The sequence below is a fragment of the Haemaphysalis longicornis genome, unplaced genomic scaffold, assembly GCF_048455015.1.
Source record: "Haemaphysalis longicornis isolate Haplotype H1 unplaced genomic scaffold, Haemaphysalis longicornis Haplotype H1 scaffold_10, whole genome shotgun sequence".
Lineage (NCBI taxonomy): Eukaryota > Metazoa > Arthropoda > Arachnida > Ixodida > Ixodidae > Haemaphysalis > Haemaphysalis longicornis.
Window position 1 is genome coordinate 108,857,683 of NW_027526204.1, and position 18,857 is coordinate 108,876,539.

Genomic DNA, 18,857 nt, shown 5'->3' on the forward strand with positions numbered 1-18,857 from the left:
TGCACGCAAAGGGCAATTCCCCAGTGTGTTGGCGTCTGTGTCTCACTAAGTTGCCCTTCTGACTGAATGTAAGGAGGCAATACTCGCACTTGTATGGTTTCTTGCCTGTGTGAGTGCGCATGTGGCTGGTTAAATTTGACCTGTTAAGGAACCCCCGTGAACAAACGCTGCACCTAATTTCCTTCTTCCCACTGTGCGAGTACATGTGCTGTGACAAATCAGCCCTGGAACTGAACCCCTCTGCAGGGCACTCTGAACACTGGAAACGTTCCTTGGCATGAATAGCACTGTGTCTCTTTAAATGATCCTTCCGAGTATATGAACATGAGCAAACATCGCATCTAAATGACTTCTCTTTCTTGTGGCTACGCATGTGACTTGTAAGATTAAATTTCTTATTGGAGCTGTATGGGCACAAATGGCATGAGAAACAGTCTTTGCCGCTTCTGCTGGATGTCATATCAACATCTACTACACAGTGCTGTGCAGTAATCGACCCCCACGCACTGTCCGCATCATGCTTCGTCTCTGCAATTCCCGCATCCAGACTGCTCAAAGATTCGTTCAAGGTGCCAGTCTTTTGATTCAGACCAGGATCGAGGCCCCCTTGCAGGTCGCCACTTCCAACCCCACGATGAGCAACTGCAAGAACAGGGGAGTAGGAAAGTGGAAATAGCATCAAAGTGGAAGCAAAAATGTTGACGAGCTAGAACACAGAGAGCAGCGTTTCTTTTTCCCCAAATTTCCAATTTTTTAAACGCGAGGCGAAGGCATATATTCGTGGCCATTTGAAAGCCTCTAAAGTAATAACAGTATTAAATGTTTTTACTTCGCATTTCAAGCGAAATCAATTTTTAATCGTGCCAGATTTTTATGAGGCACACTAATAAAAATTCAGATATTTATTCCTCTTACTGCTTGTACAAAGACATCACCTGCTTCTAAAAGGGTTTATCTTTTCATTAGTACGAATCGCAGTTTTTCAAATTTACCATATTTTTGGCTACTAACAGTACTAAAAATCGGCAGGCAATAAATTATCACTGCATGCTCAGTGCAATATGGGAATAAATCTACAAGCCATAATCACGCCACCGTTGCCAGTTGTGTCATTACTGACTTAGATTTTATTATGTTGGTGCTCTCAATCACACTATCACTGCATGCATACACTTCCTAAATGTATGCATGCACTTTTTTTTAAATAGCTAAAGGAAACGAGAAGTCACCGCTGAGAAAACCAAGCACCCTCTCAATCTGGTGGGCTAATGACCCTAGAGTATATCTTTTTTTATTTTTAATGGCTCTTCAACATTAATGGTTAACAGCTCAGTGTTCAAATGCGAAATGGGCAAGATCCATTTAAAGGAGGAGACGACTGAAACAGGGTGCAAAGGATTGAAATTTTGATTTTTCAGCCAAAGAGTCAATTGTTAGCAGCTAATGGTACTAAATGCATAATACGAAGAGCAGAAACATTGATTTCCAGTGACTCTGGGATAAAAACCTCTTTCAGGCAGCTTTAGAGGAGTACGAACAGTGAGAGGCAGTTGCTTGAGAACATCTTGAACATAGGCCTCGAATGAACAGCAGCACGTTTTTTCAAATAGTTTTAAGTACACGCCACTCGACCAACAAAATACGAAAAAAAATTCCCCCGCATTTCCCCGAGGGGGAGAATGTGAAAGTGCGAATGCACGGTTGTCGGCCCGCTTGCGGCGCTTGCGCTCGGCCCCCGCAGCCCACCGCCTCGCCGCCTTCTCTTCCATCTCTTCCATCGGGTTTGTAGTATCACGTGTACACCACGCAGTTATCAAGCCGCTATAACGCCGCTGAGTCGCCAACGCACGCCGCTGACGACGTAGTTTGAATGCGTTAAAGATATAAGGCGCGTCAACACTGATATCACCGTCGCGTCCGTGGCTTGATCGGTAGAGCGTCGCGCTGCGGCCGCAAAGTCCGCGGATCGAAACCTGGCGCCGGATGCTGTTTCTTTATAGAGGAGCACTGCGGACGCCGACGCCGCCGCCGGCGGTGGATGGTTTGGGGTCGCTTATAAAGTGTATTCACACTTAAAAACAACTGTACAATGTCTGGCAAACTAGGGTTCAAACAGCCATAAAACAAAGTGCTATGAGATTAAGCGATTGCCCAGAAGCTTTCTTGTGAATGTGCAAGAACGCAAATTTTTTTTGTCAACTCTTGACACTCAAATAATGTTACTCAAGCAAACTACCGTACCGATGCGATAGTTGATGGAATTTACTTAACTCACGAAGCTCTAGAATGAGAACTGAACATGAGAATGGGGAAAGACAATGGTAAAGCACAACACTGCAAAACACATCACCGACGAAACACTGGCTTTCAGGATGCTAAATGAACCAAATAAATTTGTTGCGCAAAAACATAACCAATATGAGAAAACTGATTGCGGGGCCTTCAGAAAAGCAACACTTTGACGTACTGCTACAATGATAGGTTTCCAAGCAGAAGCCACACGTGATGTAGGCACCACACTAGCCAACGGCTAGGAATAATTTAGAGGACCTAGAGAACTGCAACCTTCAACACGTTACTTAGTGCAGCTGTTCTTGTCTTTTGCTTGTATCAGGAAAACATCCAGAGTGGCTAGAGTGTAAACGCAGGACCTTGTGCTCTAGAGCAGAATAGTGTACCTACTCGGCAACTGCAGGATGTCCTGTGTTACTGCATATATCCACACTGACTTGAGATGCAAAATCACCAATGAGGCTTATTTTAGCAGGCAATGGGCTATGAAAAAATCTTTGTATCATGCCGTGATCAAAACTAAAAGAATAAAGCTAAAACAAAGCGACGTCATTGTCACCGCCATTGGTCCCTCATTAGGCATCGACCATTAGCAGGACCGCCAAATCAGACGAAAACAAATGAGGAAATTTATACATCAGAAGCAAATTATGTCTGCTTATTGTAGGTGAATCGCTGTCCCAGCTCACTCATTCACCGCACTCCAGCACTAAAACAGAATAACAAGCTCTTAGGCATCCATTACAAGTGTTAAGAAAAGCTCACCAAAGCACATGATCAAAACAAGGCCAACAATAAAGTGCGGCAAATACATTCACTAGGAAGTATTTGCACCAATATAGCTGATTCAGTCAGTGAATTAATATTGCCGTAGAAGTTGGCTCAGCTATTTTTGTACATAATTTCATGTAGGTGACAGGACATCTGAAGCAAGCACCTCTTCTCCGTTACTTCGCCGGGAAGATACATTTCTCGCAAAAAGGCCGGCATCACCTCCCTGAAATAAAATTGATAGGAGGTTAAAAACACCAACCTTATACATGCGCTTATTCAAAGGCTGGCATTTTCAAAGGCCAGCAAGAGCTTTGGCCCTCACGCACGACAGTTCAAATTCAGACCATTCCGTTCGGCACCAACCGGCTTCAAGCTATTGCTTGGACAGTTCACAAGCAAGAGCAAATTTATGACTGCGGCACAAGAGCCCGGCTGACCTTACCTCAAACCCTGTGCAACCAGAGAGAGCCATCGATGAAGAAGAGAACTGCCCGCATTGACAAAAGCCACGATTACAAAGAGTAGTGGATTGTGCAAGAAGTTCTGTTGAACTATATTAATGAGGTGAAAGAACGCTACAAACAACAATGTAAAATCACGTGTTCCACTCAATGGTTGCTTGTTCAAAATGTTTAAAATTCCCGGGGGAGGATGCTGAGAGAGCAGGGAAAGATTCCGGTCAGTAGATTAAAAAAAAAAAGCAGCAGTGGCGATATCACAGAACGCCCGGCCCTTGTATCCTACTCGTCTTATTTCACATCTTGCAACCGCGCCCCATCAAACCACGTTAAGTGCTTCAGATGTCCGGAAGATGTAAGCAATCGACATTACAGATGTCCAGGAGACGTACAGTTGGGTTCGAAATTACATATATTCAACATTGCTACAACTACAAAAAAAACCATCCAAATCACACAAAGATAACGTAGAATCTACCTCTCAGGGTACTTTTATATGCCGTTTATGGGATGTTACCTTAGTGGTACATCTTATGGATATTGTAGTGGTACGCATGCAAGACATATATGTACGTCTAGTCTACATTGTTTTGCTGTCTTTGGCACAAACATTTGTTTGTTATATCCTTGTCTAGTGTACGTTAGTATGATATTGTTAAGATGAACATGTATGCATTAAATTTACATTATACATTATTTGCAGCTTGGCCAGCGCCCTTTGTGAGGTTGCCTATGTGTTGTGGCCACTTTTACTTCAAATACATGTCTTGCTAGCTATTCAGAACACTGTTTGCTGTTACTTGGAATGTGGTTTCTAGAGTAATGTGTTCCCATTATTTAAGTGCTGCATATTGCATGAGGTCTCATATGTGAAGGGCCAAGCTGACCAAAGACTTGCAGAAGCACACAACGCACATCTCCAAACAAGAAATGTCACATTGAAAACAAGAGGCAGTAAGTAACAGCACACCAGTCCTGATCAGCACAAGTGCCCTTGACACTAAGGCAACCACACTGGGGTCATCGAATTGGACCACACAGCACAGGTGTACAGGCCATCTCAAAATAAACTATCAGAAAAACAAATAAACCATTAAACTGATCAAAATGAGAGTCTTGCCAAGCTAGCTGTAAATAAGTGCTGCTGGGCAGACAGACAGCTTTCAAAGTACACATAAAACCCAAAAGAGTTCAGGTAAAACAGTTTATATTGATTTCAGAATTATGTAATACATTGTCGCAACACAAGCATTTAAATTGTGATGCCTATCTGCCCTGGCTTAAAGGGCGCAGGTTGTATATTTATAATAATAACACAAATTTCCACGACTATAAATAAGTCACACACAGTAGAAAGATTCGCAAAAATAGGAAAGAAAGGAAACATGTAAACCCACCCTGCAAGAACAAGATATAGTTATGCAGCTTGAAATATCTCACACTAAGTGAAATGGGTGGGAAACAATGCAAGAAAAGTGTGGAAACAAAAATGATTGAATGGTGGTTACAAGAACAAGGCAAATTTACGAATAATTCACATCTAGTGAAAATATTGGCGAACAATAAAACAAAAGCACCTTGGAAACACAGAAGTGGATTTGAGTGGTGGTTGCGAGTGCCATAAGCTACTTTAAATAAACCCACATCTAAGGAAATGGTTATGAACACTAGAAAAGAAAAGAAGGTGTATATACGGAAATGACTGTACGGCAGTTACACGAGCAGTAGAAATTTACGCGATGAAATGATTAACACCTAGCGAAATGGCAGACAACAAAACAAGAAAACTTTAGAAACAGAAATTATTAAATGGTGCTTAGGAATACAACACAAAGTTACACTATTTGGATATTTCACACAATGTGATATGCTTTGTGAACAAAAAAAAACGAGGAAATCCAGAAATGATTCAAGATTGGTTACAACAAGACAGATTTACACGACTACGTAATTTACACCAAGTGATATGATTAAAGAACAATAACACAAAATAAAAATGCATGGAAGCACAGAAATGATTCAATGGTGGTTCAATGGTGCATCCCTCCATCACTCAGTTATGACATGGATTCTTGAACAGTTCGCGTTCGTCTTCGGGTGGGCTCGGTGGCTGTGCCACGACACGGACTAACCCAGTTCTGTTCGTCATGCAGGATTTTTTTTTCGCTATCTCCTGCGTGCTGATCCTCGTTCTTATGGGCCCAGTATCAGCCATCCACGTGAACTACCCTTTCCCGGCAAGCCTTGTCACCGTGGACGACCAGCGCCTCCTTCCAGCGTTGGCCACTGCAGTTTCTACGGAGCTGGAACCTGCAAACTGGGTGCTCGAAAGGGATATCAAGGCCACACCGTCATTGACTTCATCAGGCGCACTGTGTATAAATCGTCCCTGCCAGCCCGGCATGCTCTGAGGGCTCGGTGGCTGTGCCACAACACGGACTAACCCAGTTCTGTTCATCATGCAGGTCAGTAATCAGTATTGCCTTTTCACTAAAAAATCAAGCAATCGTTGCCTTGTTCAACTACCGAGCCCGCAGTGCTGTGTTTGTATCGTGTCTGATTGTATGAACACTGTTTTTTCTCTGCTGCTGATGTTATCCGGTGACATCGAAACTAACCCTGGACCCCACACCCTAGAAGATATTCTAAATGAACTTAAAAGCTTATCTTCTGGTCAAGCCCAGCTTATTGGTGACATGCAGAGCCTAAAATGCCAGCTCTCTAACACCGATAAAGCAATTTCCGTACTAGGCAAAAGAATCGACAGCTTAGAATCACACTACCATCAGGTTCAAACACTACCAACAGAATTAGACACCATAACAACCATCACCTCTCAGACTGCTAGCCAGGTCTCGGTACTGGAGGCTCGGCTGGACGACGCGGAGAACCGTTCCCAACAGAACTTACTGTTTTACGGAATGGCGGACGACACATTATCCGAGACCTACGTACAGTATGAGGAGCTAATCACTGCGTTCTGCAAGGACCACTTCAAAATATCTATTGAATCAAAGGACATTGAGCGTGCCCACCGTCTTGGCCGCCACTCGCCAGACCGGTGTCGGCCCGTAATAGTAAAATTCACCTCTTTCAACCAAGGAAGCTGTCCTTGCTAATGGTCCTCAACTTAAAAATACCGATTTTAGCATTGGTGAAGGTTTCTCGCCGCAAGTCCGGAACCCACGGAAGCACCTTCTCGCCTTTGCTAAAGAAAAATCGGGTCCTTTCCTTCTATTCTACGGTACAAAACATTGTTTATGGGCTCTAAACGCTACGTTTTCGACAATACAACTGGAACTGTCGAAGAAAAATCGTAGCAACCCCCTTCCTACCCCAGATCGTTAAATGGTACCGTTCTTGGTCACAAAGCTAATCTCCATTTTTCGGTTATATTCACTAACATTCGCAGGTTTCTTTCTAAACGCGACCACGCGTTAAACATTATATCTTCATCCAGTAGCTCTTTACTTATACTAACCGAAACGTGGTTGATTGCTGACGTCACCGACGGCAAGGTTTTGGCCGACTTGCCCAACTTTATTCTCTTTAGAAAGGATCATCCCGGCACACGTGGCGGTGGCGTTCTCATTGCTGTAAACAAACAACTTTCATGCTCTGCTATCAAAATAGCCTCTGACCTCGAAATCCTATGGTTGATCTGTCGTTCCGCACCCCAGTTGGTGCTCTTAGGTGTTTGTTACAGGCCCCCTAAAAGTAGTCCAGATTTCTCTCGCGAATTTAACAGTATTTTAACCAAACTTTCGAACAAATACCCAAATGCTGGCGTCCTTCTCTTTGGGTACTTTAACTTTCCGAACATCGATTGGACGAACCTAACCTCGTCAGCACCCAACACAAAAGAAAGCTAACGAATTTCTTGACATCTGCCTAAACTTTAATCTTACTTAGTTGATATCCCAACCTACAAGAGTCACTTCCGATACCGCCAATATTCTTGACTTAATCTTAACAACGGATCCAGGCAGCCTGTCTGCTATAACATATCTAAACAAAATAAGTGATCAGAAAGTCATTCATGCTAATTTTGCCTTTGTTCTTGAAATACGCCAAGCTTGCAGTAAAACAATTCAACTATATGATAAGGGGAACTATGAGGCCATCATTCATGAACTTGATGCCTTTCTTCTGTCATTTCAGGACGGTTTTTGGGATCGATCTATTAGCGAAAACTGGTTACTCTTCAAAAACAAACTGAACCGGATAGCTGATAAATTCATCCCTAAGGTAACTTTTGAAAACAACAAACTTTTGAAAAACACTTGAAAACAAGAAGAAACGCCTTTTTCATGCCGCGAAGACTAGAAACAGTGTTTGCTCCAAAGCCACGTAAGCATTGGATAATGAATGTCATCATGCTAAAAATACTCTGATTATCAAAAACATTACCACAGAAATAGAAAATCTCAAATTAGGTGCTCAAGACACCACTGCCTGGGAACAGCTTAATGAAAAGGTCAAACACGAAGCATCACATTGGCAGAATGAGACTGCTGAAGATAGAGCCAAGGAGCACAGCCTTTTAAAAACCGTTTGGGGGCTCATCAAGGTCGAAGAGGAACAACCAGGAGAATTCCAGAAGAACATCCAATTCGGAAAACCAGAATTAAGAGACGAGGTGGAGCGACGCTACTCGGGAGCCCCGGTCACAGAGCACGCATCACTACAATTGACGCCAGCTCAATAAACAAGCTTTACCCGTTACGGGCTGCCTACCTCTGGCATTCAATGTACGAACCCATGTGTCGCCCCAACCTGTTTTGGAGTCTATAGAGAAGGAAGGAGTAGGCCTGGTGAATGTAGTGCTCAAGCTGATCATACAGCGCTCCTTGTACTTCCACGACCAGCCGGGCTCTTTTCTTCGTGCGACTTTACAGTGCCTTGGCTCCGCACACCTCAGCAGCTGGCTCACCACGTCAGAGGGCCTTAACCACAATCTGAGCCACACTAGTTTCTACAAAGAGGTTACCACTGCCCTCGTAACATTGGAGGAGCAGTTTTGAAAGGATTACCTCCTCACCGCTAGCCACGAAAGCATTACAGGACCTCTTGGCAAAAGTCCTTCCACTGCCTCTGCATCGGCAACCTTCCGAGTGCAAGCCAGGCAAGAATGTATTGAGGCGTGCGTGAGCCCTGCCTGTGGCTACCGGTTATAAAGATTTATTCTTTCCTTTTTATGCCTAAGTGCTGCCAGTTATGGCACGGCAGGAGTCTTGATGCTCCTTTGTGTGCTACAGCACGAGATGCATCCTGTGCAGTAAAACGGAGCCGCCTGAGCACACCTTCCTTGCATCCCACACTGCCCACTTATTTTGGAATGAATTACAGACCTTCTTTGGCACAAGATGGCAAATAACCTGGTGGAGCCTCAGATACCTAAGTGCAGAAGCGGAATGTCCCGTCCTTTACGACTGTGTTCTCGTCCTGGGCCTTCACTTCCTCAGAAGGCCCCAGGTCGATGCGGTTGAGTGCCCTATGAGCCTAAAACCTGCTCGGCGTCCCCTGGTTAATAAACTCAACTGGACCACAAGTGCGCTAGAGGGAGCCGAATCTGACGAAGAACTGCGTGAGGCATTGGAGAAGGGTCGGCAGGCGATGATCTCCTTCAAGTCAAAGGAGGCCATCCACCGATGCAGCCATGCTATACAAAAGGAGTAGGCGTTAAAGTAGTAAACGCCAAATATGGCTTGCGGTAATTCGTACCATCGCCATATCTTATGTTTTTGCTTTTTTGTTACTATTGATTATCTTTGTCAGGCCGTGTTCTAGGCTTTGAATATCTCGGGATCTGCCACTCGTTACTTCCCTTTCTTTTCCAGATGCCCTGCGAGACATGTTCTCATGCTGCAAGTTTTCTTATTTTTTGTTTGTAATCGAGATCCTTTTTACCGTATATTTATGTGTGAGAATTTTCATGTGTGGATGTCTAATGAGTCACCCTCGGCCGTGTTCTCATGCCTTTGCATATCATAGCATGTCTTGTCATGTCACTTGTAATCAATATATTCGTGTAAATACAGTTATTATTTGAAAAATACGTATAAAATTGACAAAAAGTCTATATCATGGCACTAGGGTGTGCTCGAAGCACATGGTTGCTTACTACAAAAAATCACACCGCAAAAGTCAAAAGGAAAAATATCTGAACCAAAATGGCGGAGCAAGTGAGCGGATATATCCTTTAGCATTAAATGGCTTTAGTCAGACCAAAGAGACTGGTTTTAGCTACCACAAATTATCTTCCCTGTTATCTTGTAAATACCCCAAAGCATCTCTTCGGGAACTGAGAGAATGGTGCATAATACACACCTGTAAACAGCCGTGGTACTAGGGTGAACATGGCCGTCCATAGAACTTGGGAAGTGGCAGAAGCAACCCCACCTGATGCAGCCAAAGGTGAAGGCAAGATGTGGGCAGCAGCTGGGAGCAGAGAGGAATAATCCAACAAAAAAATATACACGCACAAGAGGCCAACCGTAAGTCTCAGCCTGTAGGGCCCATATAAATTAAGTGCAGGTAACATTTTCTATTTTCTGAAATCAAGCATAAGAAGCAGGGTACCCTTCCGTACACAGTTTTCATAAAAAAAATATCAAGGACTTCTAAAGGGCCTTTCACAAAAGTTAAACAGTAGAAACACAGTTTGCACACATTAAAATTTCTTGCCAAGAACAAAGGAAAGTGCTTTCATTTATTGCACTTAGTTTCATTCAACTAGACGACGTTCTGAAGATTGCAACTAATGTTTCATTTGACAATATGAAATTATGAAGCACAGCGCAAATCTTTTGAAGTTCCACTTGTATCCTAATGCTTTTGAGTTCTGCCTTAGATTTAGCGGTCTTTCTCTAATTGTCTGTCTTCATCACATGTGTGACACCACCTTATGTTTCTGCATTTTTGGCAAATCCACCTTCAGAAACCATTAAATAGGCAGCAATGGCTGCAAGCCTCCTTTGGATGTACAAATCACCTGATCACGATTGCACACGAACCGACACATACATAGTTGAAAAAGAAAGCAAACAAACCATCAACGCCACCAGGGTCGGCACAGACCAGATAGAAATTAATCAGTTGTAACAGGAGGGGGGCTCTAGGATGAATATATATTAGAGGGCCTCCTAGCATTAAATAGTTTGTTGTTGTCATCTTTTAAGTGCGAATGCACTTCTTAAGCGACCCTGAATCACGCGTCCACCGCCGTCCGTCCGTCCGCACCACATACCCACTTAGGGCGATTGGCCAAGAAGAGTTCCTAATTTCTTTAGCACATACCCACGTGGGGGATTGGCCAGGAATCGGGCGTGAGAAGGGCTAATGCACCCGCTTAAAGGAGTACTGACACGAAATTTCAAAGCTGAGATCCGCTCTAGCAATCAAGTACAACGACAACACAAATAGGTGTCTGTGAATAAATGCATCTTTCTTTCTTTGTAGTTGTGTGTGTGTGTGTGTGATCTCTCTTTCGCGAACATTACTGAACCGTGCAAATTCAACTCCTGCATTCGCGCTTTCACATTCTTCCCCTCGGGGAAATGCGGGGAAATTTTTTTATTCTAGCCAGCTCATTTTCACCATTTCTCCAGCCGACACTACGTAATGTGAACTGGATTTTGTGGGCTTATACTGCTTACCCATCTTGTTGGCGCTGCACTTGTATCCGCGCATGCCCTTTTGAGGAATTCTGCATGCACAGAACACAGGAACAAGGCACAAAAAAGAGACAGCACCGACACAGCGCAGTGTCAACCTCTTTTTTTGTCTTGTTTCTCTGTGATGTGCATGAAGAATGTAAAAATAACAAATAACCGACAGTCCAAAAGTTGTGCAACAACACCCAGCGCCTCTTATTTAATGACGCCACTAGGGTGTTGGGGGCTCAGTTGTTTGCACAGAAAGACAGTTTGGCCAAGTCGTGTCCCTCTCCACATACTGCACACAGTCCCTACTCCACGTTGACCCACTTCTGCTTCCACATCAAAGTTCTCAACAATCGACAACATGTACATGTAGTGAGGTGTAGGTATAAGGCTCAGCCAATCCTCCGAAAGGATGGTGCAGCACCTGCTGACGCAGGCCAAGGAAGAAAAGAAAGAAGCAGTTCAGCCAAGGCGGTAGTGAGATGGTGCCCCTTGCTACCAAGTATAAACAAAGCCCGATGGGCCAAACAGAGAATGCTCAGGCTACGAGGCTGCACCTCATTTCTATTGTGCTGCTAATAGATCCGACAGAACATGAATCAAAAAAAGGAAAGTAAAATACAACTGAAATCAACAGTTCAGATTCATGTTCAATTCATGTAACCACATTTTCATTAAAGTAGGCAGACATTGCAATATGTCTTCAAAGTAGGTGACAATGCTCTAGCCTCACTGTGGCCAGCAACTTAAGGCTTTTCGCCAACCTCGAAGTTGAGGCCAGCCAAATAAAAAAAACACGTGGCGGATGCGCACTCAACTGTGCCTTGCGCAAGATGTTTGACTAAGCGTTGCCGGTGTTGCACTAAGCGATAAGGAATCAGGTTTGTCAGGACCACACTCAATGACCTCCCACAATATACGATTCAAACAACCTCGCCACGTGGAAACCCCAAGATTTAAGTCTTCCAAGGACGAAAAAGAAATTCCAGGACAATTTAAGCTTTAAAGTATCCGGGTGCATTCTGATCTATGTTGATGGACATGAGCAGCATCGCAATGACTTTTACTTGTTCTTGTGATGTGCTCCAATCATTTGCTGACAGCTGGTTTATCTGATTCATGAACATTATCAATGCATAAGGTGATCAGAGGGAGTACAATTGAAAACGTTTCTGTACAACGAACACTAGATTAAAAGTCTTGAAGGTGTATTCCATACTCAAAGATACTTGAAAAAATTAGAGCCGCTGTCTCCAGCAGCACGAGAGTGTCATTGGTCTATACAGTATCATATAGAGGACCACAAGCATTTGGAACTGAGTAAGCTCAAAAGGAAGCATCAAAGTTTGATTACAAACCTGCCTTTCAGGTATTGTGAGGCATCCATGCACGGCGGGTTAAGCTTTGTTCGACCTTTTCGTCAGAGAGTCAACTGGAAATCATGCGTGAAAAAATGTCTTATTAAAAAGCTCATCAAAAAGAACACAACTCCACATAAAGAAATAATTCGCTAATTAAATATTTCGTCGTGCACATTCAAATTTTCCACAACGTACTAATCTTACAAAATGTACAGGACAGGTTTTCCTGCTTTTGTGCATTTCTCAGTAGTTCCTTGCTGAGGAGATACCAGTCTGCAACATTTAGCAGCATAAAGTTTCGCAGAGGCACCCCTGTAACATTTATACTCTAAGAAACTGCAAGATACACAGCTATTCAGAAAGACTGTTTTGGGCTTTAGAGTTAAAAATGTTCCTCTCTCCCTCTCTTACATGCACACAAAATTCGTGCACGAGTCAACTTCAGCGTATTGGTAATGCATACTTGTGGAGTCCCAATCAATTTGAAGGTGATAATGGGAGCACCGATCAGGGAGCCTTTCAAGCGGCATGGAAGCTGTTTTCAGAATTTTTTAGAGTTAAAAATAGTGTACACATAGGGTAAACGTAGTGACACTTTGTGCCACATTCTCAGTACAGAAGCCAGAAAAGCAGCATGTGCAATTGTTTCTCTCATTGAAGCATCCCTCAAGATAAGTCTTGTTTCTTATGTTTTGTAACAAGCCAGAAAGCCAGTCAAATATGATCGAAAACTGGAGCCTATAGGTTCAAAACAATTATGTATGCTCCATCCTTATACATTTTTGTATTTTTGAAGACCGGTCCCTTTCTCCTGTTCAGCTGCTGCTATAGCGCAAGTGTAGCCCGCATCCCCTAAAAACACACCCTGTACTGCATCATTTGCTCTGCGCTTTACACATCACAAATCCTTAACAGGAAAGTTGCTAGGTGTTCAGATGTAGAATCAAATGTGTTAAATTTGAGCTTTTCTTTTATTCAAACTGATGTTTGTCTTGCTAACATTACGTGGATTTTAATGCGCAAGAATGCATGGTAATTCAAAGGAGCCCGTATACACGAGTAATTCCAAAACACCACCCTACTTAACACCCTATCAGCAGAAGAAAAACTAACACGGTGCTGCCTTTCACTAAGAAATGCAGCCAGCATATGCCACGCCCCAGCTCCTGTGCTATGCGCCACCCTGTACTGGCCACACTTTTGGACCCTTTGGCACTCAACAGTGAAAATTCTGATGCCAGCAAAGAAATTACTTCTCTTCCCCTCCCTGAGGGCAGTCAGTGTGCATTGGAGCTAGCTTGCAAGCACTAAGCAACGTCTGCTGAGTCACAACACAGCAAGTGAAAACAGGGATGCATGACTAATCACTTAAGTTCGCAATAGGCATATCATATGAAGCCTGATGCAGCACAACCCGTTAGGGTTCCATTTTATCCTTCAATTTTGAATTTAAGTTTGGACATATATGTCATAAGCAACCCCCCAAAGAAGTAGCAGCACCATCGAAGCAACCAAAGAATAACACAAAAAGCGCCAGAAGCACTAAGGGCCAATTTAAAGGAATCACAATGTGAGGGCTCATGTGAAAAGAAAAGGAAAACAGAAGAAAAAGAGCAGGCTTTGCTCCTGGAACAAACCCCAGCTTCGTCGGACCCTTGTCAGGGTCTGACGACGCTTCTGGCCGCGATCTGGGAGTGAAACCACCTGGCAACGCTCCGTGAGCTTCAGACTTTGGAACGAGAACCCGCTGGCCTACTGGGCACGGATGCTTGGGCTTTCAACCCATGGCAGTTCTGGAATGCACGAGAAGCTATATGGGGCCTGGCTTCTGACGGCGACGGCTGTGCTCGCTACAACAAAGATTTAACCATATGAATAATGTCAGCATTGGCACTACTAAGACAACCTTAAAACTAACTATGACTGCCAATGTAAGGTAGCACTATTTATAAGAACTATATTTCATGAACGGTGACTCTGAGGACCTTTTAACCACGCTACAGGTCCCATCTGAACTTGCCAAATATTTTTTGGTGTCTATCCTAACCGCTAGGTTGATTGAAGTGAAAATATATACACGGATGAAGCCATGTCCACAAAATGTGGCAAAAGGAAACATGCATGCACCCGGACAGGGTCACTGCCATGGACGTATAGATCCTGCAGCAGAATGGCGAGCTGGGCTTGTTGGTATATATGCATAACTAAACCTTCAAAAAACACATCACTGAAAAACTCGTCCTGTTGTCCTATTAGGCCTACATTTTTAGGTGAAGTATATGTTGTACAGCAGTAAGTATCAAAGTAGTGCAAGAATTTTTTATTGCGCAATCACATTCAAACATAGTCTTCCTCTATGTCAAATGTCAACTCTGTAAAATTTCCAGTGGCCACTGTATTCTAATTGCCGAGGTTAGAATTCGATTGTAGTCAGTTGTTTAGGGAGGCTTTCATTAAATTAAGTGCATTTTTGCTTATGTTCTTTCAGTGGACTTTACGTTTTCAAGCAAACAACGGCCATGTGACGGTGGTGGCTGGTGCATTGCTTAAAGGAGCCATGAAGACAGACTATACAACTTTGTTTTATTCGAAAGATTTCGCTTTTTATAGAGCCCCCAGCGCTTGTCCGGCAGCAAATGATGCCGTATTCACTGAGAAATTGATCAATTTAGGTTAATATTTTGATTCTCCCGCCAAATCGTAGGTTTTCGTAGTCACAAATGACGTCAGAAGTGCGTGCTTCCACTGCGTCATTCGGGTTTGCGGCCTTGCTGTCCGTCAGCCCTCCTAGATGGCGCTGCTATAGTCACCCACGAACCGTTGTCCGCCGTTGCTTTGTTTTTGAGCGTATTTGCACCTGGCTTGTTTTTGTTACTGTAAAAGTGATCGTCTCATGAAACTTGGGGTATCCTCGACAAACAGGGTCAGTAAGACAACGCCGCTTATGCCAATCGGCCAGTTTCCTGTGAAACAACTTCAAGGCGGCGGAGTGCTGAGCAGCTAAAACAAGCATAGTGCTTCCAGTACCAACAGCAGTGTGCATCGGTACTTCTATGCTTACATGCGTTTTTGTAATTTTCATCGTTTACCGCACCATTCTTACTGCTGTAAAATGAATATGCATTACACTTAAGTGCAAATAGTTCATCCCGAAAGCCTATAAGCCGTACCTAATTTGCGTTTACTTTATCCGTCCTCAGCCAATCGCACAGCTGAGCTCATGCGACATCACATGCTCTGTTGCGAAAAATGAGCTGGTGGGTCGCATGGCCATTCCGTTTTTTCCTAGTTATGTAGCTTATTTGAGCGAAGTGTGCGTTAACGGTGGTGTCAGTATGATTCTATCGAGGCAATCTTTCGAATGAACCGAACTTGTGTTTTGTCCTCATGGCTCCTTTAAAAACCTGGTGGGAGGAACCAAAAATATCGATCCCCCCCCCCCCCACTTTGGCTGCTACTGCACCTACTATACCCTGATCCCAAGCAAGCTGAATATTTTTGCAATTCAACTTTGCATTAATGCACAGTTAATGAGAACACGTAAGAACACCTACCGCACAATTCCCAAAATGCAGTGCAGGGTGGGGCATGAGATGGCCTTGCACCAGGAGCTACATGGGGAAAACAAGTTAACAAATCATTGTCTCAGTAATGCAGCACATGCAAAATATAAGGACTTCGGTGCTTGGGTGGCATTTAGGCAACAAACATGACTGGCAGATGGAATAACCAGGACGCAAACAAGATGTACGTGAAGTAAAACATGATACACGCAATCTGCATTTGATATGAGCTCAATTTTACGGCACACAGCAGGCTTTGTTTGTTGCACAGGTGGGATGACTTGACTGTATAGCATGCTATTTGGGGAAGGTCTTCCCCAAGTAAAAGTTAGCAGTCAGTCTTGTTATGAGTTTGGTGTTACATTCGCACTTCAGCACTAGACATAAAAGAGACACGAACTTGTGCGATAATAAGGTTGCTATATTCGACAGAACAGTGTGCTAAAAATAGAAATTTTACAATTGCATTCTTTCACGCTGCTTATGCTAAAATGCTGAAGGACTGAAAGTGAGTACCATCGCACAAATTTTGTCATTCTACAGTTTCTCCGCCCAAGTCGCAGAACGATATACACACAGGATGTAAAAATGAAAAGGCCTGCCACTCGTGTCCATTACATCACTGCCGTGCATCAGGGTTTCCCAGTTCTTGTGAACACTTGCTCGTTCTGTTTTGTTTTTTTGCCTGACTGTACAAAAGGCGCCTTCTATGCTGCAAACACAAACAATCCCGAAGGCACTTCTAAAGGCCCAACCCCATGCATGCGTAAAACCGACGTACTCGCGCAACAACGTAAACTGGCGTAAGTGCGTAAGAAACCGACGTACTCCGACGTACGCCCAATATATTGGTACGCGCTTGTTACGCCCAAGTCAGAGCCTGCCAGACATCGACGCAAACTTTCGGGCGCACTGTGTTGACGTAGACCTCCGGCGATGACGTTATCGGCGGTCAGGTCGCATAACAAGACAGCGAATTGATAAATAAGCTAACTATTAATTATTCGATAAAACGAAGCAATTTGTAAAATACGGAGACCAAACAACCGGACAAAACACGCAAAGTAACGAGCAACTATGGGAACAAGGCAAATTTAGCGGAGGGTTTCATGCCTGCCAAGTGTGTATACTAATCCCTAACGTTTTCTAATGTCCAAGAACTGTTTTAGTTGTTTCTGCATTAAATAGACGTATTTTTGTGAGAATAGGCATTATTTGTTTTTATTTGTTAAAATGTAGTTGAACTGGTCACCACAAAGCTGAGTCGGGAGTAGTCGAGCCACACTTCGCGGCGCATCGGTTTACGCGCGCGTTGCGGCGATATGTGGTTACTCGCCCTCTCCGACGTCGTCGTTCGGCGTGAAGGCAGCGGCGTATGTCGCCGCAGGCGTACGTCGTTGCGCGAGTACGTCGATTTTACGCGTGCATGTGGTTGGGCCTCAAGACGTTGTGCCTTTACGCACGAGTGGGAGAAGAGGCTGCGCTGAAGAATATGGACAAAACATCCACACAGCTAGGCCACTGGCAAATCAGCATCGCGTCGCCAGTAGGAGCAACGGGTGTAGCTGGCAGTGCGCGAGATGGTGTTTACGTTAGGTGGTGTGGTGCCCGGTTTATGTCTTTCTTGTCTGAATAAAACTCAGTTACAGTTCAGCGCTTTGTCCTATCTTCTCTTCTTGTTATGTACTCGTCTACGTGCGCTGTTAATCTAGTGAAGATCGCGCCGCCAACAACCGTTTACATTGAGGCACGCTTCACAAGAGTTTGAACTTCGGCTGGTTGGTACGTAACTTCGAGAGAAGGCAGAAGCCAACGGAGCGGACGGGCGGAAACTAAAGAGACAAAGCGCAAATGTTTATCTACTTTTCGATCCGTGCCGTCTGTGACGCTACCGCTTTCTTTCGAAGGCACGTTTCACACAACACCAGCAACAAAGTACAACCTCTGTGCCTTTTCACAGATATACTGGCAAAAGTAATAAAGCGTGACATTTCATTAGTAATGACGTTGAGATGCACAATACTCACGAGGGGAAGGCGATGAACAAGGAGGCAGCGCAACGGTCTAAATAGTGTTGCATCCGGTGACAACTGTCGTCGCGCTGTCGGCTCGCTGAGCTCTTGCAGACGAATTGAGCGCACAACACAATTCACACGGCTGCACACAGTCTTCATTCATTCACAGTTGTAACCGTAGGCATTTGAATAAAATTCGAGGCACTCACGCTTGAACTGATGACCAGTGGATTGGATTGGCTCATACCACCCTGTTCTGTGCTCATACGATCTGGATTTATAGCATTGTCGTTATTTTGTGGTCTCAAAACAACATATCAAACAATGAACTTTTCAATTGTTCAAACTACAGCATTAGTAGCGTTAGTACACATTTTGAGTACTTTATATAGTTTTATTCTTAACTATAAGAGGCATTCATGCCCCACTTTGAATATTACGGGTATAATAAAGCAGTCGGCGCTCATGGCTCTGATACAAATAAAAGAACTTGTTGACCGCGAAATTCGAGCCTTAAATAAAATCCGTTCTTTATAACCCTTTACGGCCCAGCCCACACAAACGTGTGGGTCAACAAATTCGTTAACAAAGAGGCACCTGTTTCGGTTTTGGTTTCACAGCCCTGGGTAGTCGCTGCGAACGCTTCCGAGACTTCATTGGTTTCGGTAGCTCACTCATTTCGCCACTTACCGTAATTACCCGTTTTTAACGCGCCCCCGATTCTAACGCG

General features: G+C 43.9%; 1 protein-coding gene across 7 annotated transcripts; it reads right to left on the minus strand.

The window, feature by feature from the left end:
• Positions 1–53: 53 nt before the first annotated feature.
• Positions 54–18,431, minus strand: LOC144159088 (uncharacterized). Of its 7 annotated transcripts, none has more exons than XR_013320238.1 (7): positions 18,140–18,431; positions 16,104–16,160; positions 12,547–12,620; positions 9,855–9,965; positions 5,657–5,848; positions 3,230–3,289; positions 54–642 (listed from the first exon to the last, which is right to left on the minus strand). XR_013320238.1 is itself a non-coding variant. In XM_077690365.1 (7 exons), exons 4-7 carry the CDS (start codon positions 12,573–12,575, stop codon positions 516–518), a joined length of 327 nt encoding a protein of 108 aa, XP_077546491.1. In that variant the 5' UTR covers positions 12,576–12,620; positions 14,187–14,342; positions 16,104–16,160; positions 18,140–18,419; the 3' UTR covers positions 54–515. The 7 variants fall into 7 exon arrangements, 3 of the variants coding, with proteins under 3 accessions (XP_077546491.1, XP_077546490.1, XP_077546492.1); XM_077690365.1 differs by lacking the exon at positions 5,657–5,848 and adding an exon at positions 14,187–14,342 and having other exon boundaries at positions 18,140–18,419; XR_013320237.1 differs by having other exon boundaries at positions 3,230–5,848; positions 18,140–18,425.
• Between the last annotated feature and the right edge of the window lie 426 nt (positions 18,432–18,857).

Coding starts and splice junctions, on each gene's coding strand:
- LOC144159088 (XM_077690365.1), bottom strand. CDS start 12,575: ATGGATGCCTCACAATACCTGAAAGGCAG. Junction 9,966..12,546: donor TCACAATACCTGAAAGGCAG/GTTTGTAATCAA, acceptor CTCTGCTCCCAG/CTGCTGCCCACATCTTGCCT. Junction 3,290..9,854: donor AGTACCACGGCTGTTTACAG/GTGTGTATTATG, acceptor ATTTTATTTCAG/GGAGGTGATGCCGGCCTTTT.